The sequence below is a fragment of the Beta vulgaris genome, chromosome 3, assembly GCF_026745355.1.
Source record: "Beta vulgaris subsp. vulgaris cultivar EL10 chromosome 3, EL10.2, whole genome shotgun sequence".
Lineage (NCBI taxonomy): Eukaryota > Viridiplantae > Streptophyta > Magnoliopsida > Caryophyllales > Amaranthaceae > Beta > Beta vulgaris.
Genome location: NC_079204.1, coordinates 6,266,622 through 6,275,059, shown reverse-complemented (window position 1 = coordinate 6,275,059; position 8,438 = coordinate 6,266,622). Strand labels below are relative to the sequence as shown.

Genomic DNA, 8,438 nt, shown 5'->3' with positions numbered 1-8,438 from the left:
AAATCGAAAAAGTGGGAGGGATAGAGAAATAAAGAAAATCAGTCTCTAACCCTACCTCTGAATTTGAAATTACAACGGTACGCAAAATCTCAATCTAGAGCCATCCATTCCAGCTTTCCATCAAAAACGCTAGACACACTAATCTTGAAGTTCTATAATCAAATTTCATTCTCCCTATTTGAGCAACAGATAAGAAGAGTCAAAGAGAAAGACTGCGCGCAAATCAAACTTTTTCGACGACATCAGAAACTCCCATCTTCCAGAATTTGAAGGTTTGTTTTGGAGAAATTTTGATATGAATTCTAAGGTTCAAAACTTCAATCTTCCCTTATTTTGCATTCTCCAAGATTTTGAGGTTTTGTGTTGGAGTGTTTTTTGTTTCAATGTTGAAGATGGAAAACTTGGATCTTTCATATATTTAAGCAAGAATTTGTATATATATGTTTTTTCGTTCTTTTTCCTTTTTTTTTTACAGTGTTAAGTTCAAAATAATTCAAATTTCAACCCAATAAACCTCCTTCTGGTACGCCACTGTTCATGATACCAAATGAATTTTCTATTGATATGATTTAATTTCAGATTATCAAGTTTCTTGGAGTATTGTTTGTATAATGTATTGTTTGCCGACTATATAATTTGCTTAATCATAATGTTTCAGTTCTTTTGTGCAAATTTGATTCTTTAGTAGTGAAATCAAATCAGTAATTTTGGGTCGTTCAGAGAACAATAGTTTAATGCAAATTAGGCAGTTTTTATCATCTCAATGTACGCTTATTTTTGGCATTTATTGTTGAGAAATTGGCTGGATTTTGGTATATGTTGTACAATTTTCATGTAAATGTCGTTTGTTTGCTTTGTGCTTGTTTTGTCGGAATTAATTACCAAGATTTTAGCATGATTGTTGCTAGTTATAAGTCCATTTATGTAACTGATTAAACATGCTTGCAGTTCTGAAACAAGAGTGAACTTATCTGCTCATTACTTAGCATCAATGGCATCATTTGAACCTATCATTCGTATCGATGAAAATTCGTTTAGAGCTCCGGAGAAGTTTCACCCTAGAAAGGCTAGGAAACCCCTTAGTGATATGTCCAACTCTAGGAACCCACTTGTGAAGGAGAAGTCATTGGCAAAAAACTTCAATGTTTTCAAGGCTTCAGAGAAGTTGGTGCAACCTAAGGTTGGCAGGAAACCTCTTGGTGATCTAACAAACTCGAGTAAGCCACCGGCACAAGAAAAAACATCCAAAAAGAACTACATTGAGAATCGTTCTGCTGTCAACAAAGACCAAGGCCATAGTTTTGCTGCAGGGGAAGGTTTTCTGCACAACCATAATGATTGCATCAAGGCTCATCAACAATCTTTGACTATGAGCTTGGATTACTTCCTGGAAACTGTTGCGCTTAAAAGAGGTGATACTGAAGTCGGAAGTTTTGTTTGCTAATATATTAACTAATGATTCTGGCTGTATTAATCCTAGATTATGCATAATTCTGCATTTCAGATTCTACACCAGTTAGCACCCCTCGGCTCCCTCAACTGTCCAGGTCCTCGAAACTAGAGGTTTGTTCTTGTAATGACATTACTTGGATATGTTATAGCTCCTTCGCTTTGCCCACTTCTCCATTCTCTCCCTTAGTGTGTGTTTGGATATGTGAATTGTGAGGGAGGGGGTTCAATTCCCTTTGTTTGGATATGTTGCGGGAGAAGGAAAGGGAAGGGATTCAGAACTATTCATTTTTCATTTTCCAATATCCTATATTCAGAAATATTCCTTAGTACTTCAAATATGGAAGGAAAATGCAAGTTCACTCTTCCCTTTCCTTCCATCCTTACCTTTCCCTGTCTGATTGCAACCCGAATAAAGTGTTGTCCATTCTTTTTGTGTTTTATTGTTTCAGCTTGACATCCCCGCGGAGATTGAGGAGATGGAGATCGAAGATTTTGACTTCTGCGGTCCTCTAAGTCCTGAAGCACCAAGATCCCCTGGTTCACCTTGTTGGAGTATGGAGTTGAGGAATTTGGAGTTTTCACCCTTGAAGCTGAAGGAGTCACCAGTCAAGGGTTAGTTCTTTTCATGACAAGCAAGTGATTTAATCATTCGTAGTAGTGTGTTCATGGTGGCAGCTTGGCAGAATAGTGGCTACTGGCTACTGTAGTCCTATGATGGTGTGTTTTGTAGAGTAACATAGATTGCTAATTTCTTTTGTTGTTACTTGTAAGGAGATCAATACTTTCTTGTGTTATCTCCTCTCTTTGTTGTATCAATCTGAAATCGACATTGGCGTATTATGGTATTAGTAGTATTAGTTTTCATGCTCTTGTTCTACCACTGTCAAATTCTCAAGCTGAATTAAGCATAGCTGTTTTTAGTGTTGTCAAAGACAACCTGGCGCAGGACATCTAAGAATATTTGTCGATGTTTTTCACTTCTGTTAAACTGGTTTGAAGCAGTTCAGAAAATCCAAACCTATACATTGTAAACACCAAGTCATTGACTGATAGTTTACATAATTTGCTTCTTTCTGTAACTTCTTCAATACAAACCCTGGCTGCATCGAATTCAGAAATTAGCTTTCTAACTTGCAAGCTTCCATGGTCACTTCCCTTTCAAAAATCTTGAATAAAGATCAGGGAAATTAAATTAGCAACATATTTCAAGAAATCCGAAACTACACTATGAAATGCATCTTGAAGGCCCTCTTCAAGAGTTGTAAACAGACCCGTGTCGAGCCTCCAAAGCCGCAGCAAAGACTGCAACATCCACCTCAAAATCTTAATCAAATGAAACCCATGCCTAAATGTAATCTTCCCCACTGATAATATTACATCTGAGTTCTGTTCTGGGTTACTTTTTGGGTTAAGTAAGCCTTGGCAAGTTTGTTGGATTTTGGTGGTTAAGATTATATCAGCAACTCTAAAGTTTTGAGTCAAATTGTGACAAGAGCTTGGGCTGGAAAGTCCCATTCAACCATCAGGCTCTTTTTGGCGTTTGGTTGATTCCTGTGGCCCATCTTACAGGCCATATATGATCAAACTAAAAGTAAATCATATAGGTTGAAGCCCCGTAACACTATCAACTTTCGTACAAGTTGGGCCGAAAATACGTTACTTCCTCTGTTCCAATTTAGTTGTGATACTTTCTATTTTAGGAAGTTTCAAATTAGATGTTATACTTTTATTTTAGGTAATAACTTCCCTCTTTCTCTCTCCAATCACATGACACCACCTTTTTGTTTTCTTTCTCTATCTCTCTCCTCTCCAAAAATTGCCTAAAAGTCCATGATTTTAAAAGTGTCATAACTAATTTGAAACAGAGGAAGTATAAATAAAGAAATCCATACAATGCTTCATAAGCTCAAGTGTTTGAGTCGTTCGTCCTTGCGTCAAGACAAGGCTAGTTCTCACGTATGTGATTTCCACTAAGTTCGTGCCCGTGCGATTAAAGATGATGGTAGATTGAACCAACCCAATCGTCGGTCTAGCCCGTTATGTTTCATGCTAGAGCCATGGTCGATTTTTTTTAGTTAGGCATGAACCATTGAAACTGTTGTACTTCATCTATAAGACCGACTCTTTCTGCACATAGGTCACAAATTTTTTTGTTTCTATCTCTTTGCTTTCTTTAATTGCACAGTATTCATCAACATCTTACTTATTTCAGAATATATGATGTATGGTAGTATTAAATGGTAAAGCACTAAAACTCCTAAAATACACAAAAGTTTACATATTTTAGATTCGTACTCAAGACGAGGTTACAATATACTTCCTCCGTTCTTTTTATATTACAATAATTACTATTTTGGGTAGTTTCACATCTATTGCAACAATTCGAATTTTGGTACAAAAAACAACTTTAATTAACAATATTTTCCTTACTTTATCTTATTAAAACCATCATTAATCACGTTGCCTTATAAAATCGCTTTTATTTTTTAAGGATGATTTCTCTCCTACTCTAGTTAATTAAAGAGTTACTTTCATGCTAAACTACTCATTTATTCCAAATCATTAAAAATTGTGTCCAAACACATTGTTGTAATAAAGAAAGAACTTAGATAATATTAGTTTGGCTAAATTTTATCGGATTGGGTCACCTATAGTTTTTACTAGTAACCTTCAATTTTAATTTGGCTGTTTTTTGGGACATTTTTGGACTTCTCCGGGCCTGGTCATATTTTCTCCCGAAACATTCCCTAGGAAAGTCGATGTGACTTGTGACGTTGCGTGTGTGCTTAGCACCATTTGTGTTGCCTCAAAAAACCTCTGAACACCCATTTGTTCATTTCTCGTGAAGCCCAAAATTACCTCGAAATGAACGTAAAGGCATCAAGATATTCGTTTCAAGCCACATGACTCCTTTCCAATGACATCCCATGTCCCTAGCAGGCATGCTGTGGCGTTCGGAACTCGAGCCCGGGAAAGTCCCAAAGCGTGATTATAACTTTTAATTTTGGCTGTTTTTGCGACATTTTTGGACTTCTCCAGACCCAGTCATATTTTCTCCTGAAAAATTCCTAGGAATGCCGACGTGACTTGTAACATTGCGCGGGTGCTTGGCAACATTTGTGTTTCCTCGAAAAGCCTTTAAACACCCCATTTGTTCATTTCTCGTGAAACCTAAAATTGATTCGAAATGATCGTATATGCATCCATATATTCGTGGCAAGCCACATAGATCCTTTTCAATGACCTTCCATGGCCCTAGAAGGCATCCCGTGACGGTTGGAGTTCGAACCCCGGTAAAGTCCAAAAGCGTGTATTAACCTTCAATTTTGGCTGTTTTTGGGACATTTTTGGACCTTTCCGGGACTAGTCTTATCTTCTCCTAAAACGTTCCTAGGAAAGCCGACATGACTTTTAACATTGCGCGGGTGCTTGACACCATTTGTGTTGCCTAATCCTCTAAACACCCCATTTGTTCATTTCTCGTGAAATCTAAAATTGCCTCGAAATGAACGTAAATGCATCCATATATTCGTTCCAAACCACATGAATCCTTTCCAATGACCTTCCTTTGCAATGACCTTCCATGACCCTTGGAGGCATCCCGTGGCGTTGGGAGCTCGGACCCCGGGAAAGTCGGAAAGCGTGTATTATAACCTTCAAATTTACAAGCTTTGCGACATTTTTGTTCTTCTCCGGACCTGGTCATATTTTCTCCCGAAACATTCCTAGGAGTACCTATGTGACTTGTAATGTTGCACGGGTGTTTCACACCATTTGCATTGTATCGAAAAGGTTCTGAACACCCCATTTGTTCATTTCTCGTGAAACCCAACATTGCCCCGAAACGAGCGTAAAGACATCCATATATTCGTTCCAAGCCACATGACTCATTTCCAATGATTGTCTATGGCCTTAGGAGGTATCCCGTGGCGTTCGGAGCTCGGACCCCGGGAAAGTCCGAAAGCGTGTATTATAACCTTCATTTTTGGTTGTTTTTAAGACATTTTTTGATTTTCTCTGAGCCATATTTTCTCTCGAAACGTTCTTAGGAAAGCCGAAATGACTTGTAACATTGCGCGAGTGCTTGACACCATCAGTATTGCCTCTAAAAGCCTTTTAACACTCCATTTGTTTATTTCTCGTGAAACCTAAAACAACCTCGAAATGACCGTAAAGGTATCCTCATATTCGTTCTAAGCCACATGACTCCTTTCCACTCACCTTCTATCCCCTTAGGAGTCATCCCGTGGCGTCCGGAGGTCGGGCTCCGGGAAAGTCTGAAAATGTATATTACCTTCAATTTTGGTTGTTTTCGGGACATTTTTTGACTTCTTTGGACCTGGTCATATTTTTTCCAAAATATTCCTAATAGTGGCGATGTGACTTAAAACATTGCGTGAGTGCTTGGCACAATTTGCATTGCATCGAAAAGCCTCTCAACACCCCCATTTGTTCATTTCTCGTGAAACCCAAAATTGCTTCGAAATGAACGTAAAGGCATCCACATATTCGGTTCAAGCCACATGACTCATTTCCAATAAACTCCCATGTCCCTATGAGGCATCCCGTGGCGTTCGGAGCCCAGACCCCGAAAAAGTACGAAGGCGCGCGTGTATTATAACCTTCAATTTTGGTTGTTTCTGTGACATTTTTGAACCTTTTCCGGGGTTGGTCATATTTTCTCCCAAAACGTTCCTAGTAAAGCCAAAGTGACTTGTAATGTCGCACGGGTGTTTGACACCATTAGTGTTGCCTTGAAAAGCTTTATACACCCATTTGTTCATTTCTCGTAAAACCTAAAATTGCATCAAAATGAACGTAAAGCATGCACATATTCGTTCCAAGCCACCTGACTCCTTTCCAATGACCTCCCATGTCCCTAGGAGGCATACCGAGGCGTTCGGAGCTCGGGCACCGAAAATTCCAAAAACGTGTATTATAAACCTTCAATTTTGGCTGTTTTTGGGATAATTTTTGACTTCTCCGGGCCTGGTCATATTTCCCCTCAAAACATTCCTAGAAAATTCCTAGGAGTGTTGACGTGACTTGTAACGTTGCCCTGGAAACCTCGAAAAGTCTTCATACAACCGATTTGTTCATTTCTCGTGAAACCTAAAATTCCATCGAAATGAACGTAAATGCATCCACATATTCGTTCTAAGCCACATGACTCCTTTTAAATGACCTCCCATGTCCTTAGAAGGCATCCCGTGGCGTTCGAAGCTCGGTCCTTAGCAAAGTCCGAAAGCATGTATTATAACCCTCAATTTTTTGCTGTTTTTGGGACATCTTTTGACTTCTTTGGGATTGGTCATATTGTCTCCCCAAACATTTCTAGGAGTGCCAACGTAACTTGTAACGTCGGGAGGGTGCTTGGCACAATTTCAATTGCCTCGAAAAGCCTCTCAACACTCCATTTGTTCATTTCACTTGAAACCCAAAATTGTCTCGAAATGAACGTAAATGCATCCACATATTCGTTCAAAGCCTCATGATTTCTTTCCAACGAACTCCCATGTCCCTAGGAGGCATCCCGTGGAGTTCGGAGCTCGGACCCCGGGAAAGTCCGAAAGTGTGTATTATATAATTGTCTATTTTGGTTGTTTTTGAGACATTTTTGGACTTCTCCGGGTCTGTCTATATGTTCTCCCGAAACATTCCTAGGAAAGCCGAAGTGTCTTGTAATGTCGCGCGGGTGCTTAGCACCATTAGTGTTGCCTCGAAAAGCCTTTATACACCCCATTTGTTCATTTCTCGTGAAACCTAAAATTGCATCGTAATGAACATAAATGCATCCACATATTCGTTCCAAGCCACATGACTCGTTTCCAATAACCTCCCATGTCCCTAGGAGACATATCGCGACGTTTAGAGTTCGGGTATTATTCGTTCAGAGTTCAGAATCCGAAAACGTGTATTATAATTTTCAATTTTAATTTGGTTGTTTTTGTGACATTTTTTTACCTCTCCGGGCTTGGTCATATTTTCTCCCCAAACATTTCTGTGAGTGCCGACGTGACTTGTAACGTCGCGCGAATGCTTGACACAATTTGCATTGCCTCAAAAAGCGTATGAACACCCTATTTGTTCATTTCTCGTGATACTCAAAATTATCTCGAAATAACGTAAAGGCATCCACATATTTGTTCCAAGCCACATGACTCTTTTCCAAAGACTTCCCATGTCCCTAGGAGGCATTCCATGGTGTTCGGAGCTTGAACCCCGGGAAAGTCCAAGAGCGTGTATTATAACCTTCAATTTTGGTTGTTTTTGAAACATTTGTATATTATCCTAGACTGACCATATTTTCTCATGGAACGTTCCTAGAAAAGCCGAAGTGACTTGTAACGTTGCGCGGATGCTTGGCACCATTAGTGGTGCCTCGAAAAGTTTTTAAATACCCCAATTTGTTCATCTCTCGTGAAATCTAAAATTGCCTCGAAATGAACGTAAAGGTATCCACGTATTCTTTTTAAGCCACATGATGATAATAATGATAATACTATTATTATTATTATTATTATTATTATTATTATTATTATTATTATTAGAATTAGAATTGAGATAAATAAAACTGAACTGACATGAAACAAGCTAAACTCAATTGCATTAAAACTTCCCCAAACCAATTTAGGGGTAAAGTGATAAGATTTTGATAGAGTGAGGTCCACAGGGAAGAGAGTTGTCTCAGTTATTTGTAGAAAAACTTCCTCCACTACCGTTCAATTTCTTGGAAAATTCTCCATTCACTTATTTTTGACAGGAAATTTCTCCAAATTTATTTGTTACTTTCTCCAATTACACAACATTCCAAATTTCCAAACCCCTTTATTCCACGGTCCACCTCTTTGCCGTATAAGAGACTCCTTTGTTATTGACTTTGTGAATCCAATTTTGACTAGAAAAGGGACAATCCAGTTATTATACCAATCTCCAAGGGTTAATATCGTCATAATTGAATAATAAATGCGCGGCAATCCCCCACT

General features: G+C 38.7%; 1 protein-coding gene across 1 annotated transcript; it reads left to right on the top strand.

Moving 5' to 3' along the window:
• On the top strand, nucleotides 1-2,316 carry LOC104888389 (hypothetical protein). Its single transcript, XM_010673348.3, has 4 exons — nucleotides 1-272; nucleotides 949-1,412; nucleotides 1,505-1,563; nucleotides 1,902-2,316. Exons 2-4 carry the CDS (start codon nucleotides 992-994, stop codon nucleotides 2,067-2,069), a joined length of 648 nt encoding a protein of 215 aa, XP_010671650.1. The 5' UTR covers nucleotides 1-272; nucleotides 949-991; the 3' UTR covers nucleotides 2,070-2,316.
• The last annotated feature ends 6,122 nt before the right edge of the window (nucleotides 2,317-8,438 follow it).

Excerpts from the sequence above, each read along its gene's own strand:
- LOC104888389 (XM_010673348.3), top strand. The coding sequence starts at position 992 with ATGGCATCATTTGAACCTATCATTCGTATCGATGAAAATTCGTTTAGA. Across the intron at positions 1,413-1,504 it reads AACTGTTGCGCTTAAAAGAG|ATTCTACACCAGTTAGCACC; the intron begins GTGATACTGAAG and ends TCTGCATTTCAG. Across the intron at positions 1,564-1,901 it reads CCAGGTCCTCGAAACTAGAG|CTTGACATCCCCGCGGAGAT; the intron begins GTTTGTTCTTGT and ends TTATTGTTTCAG.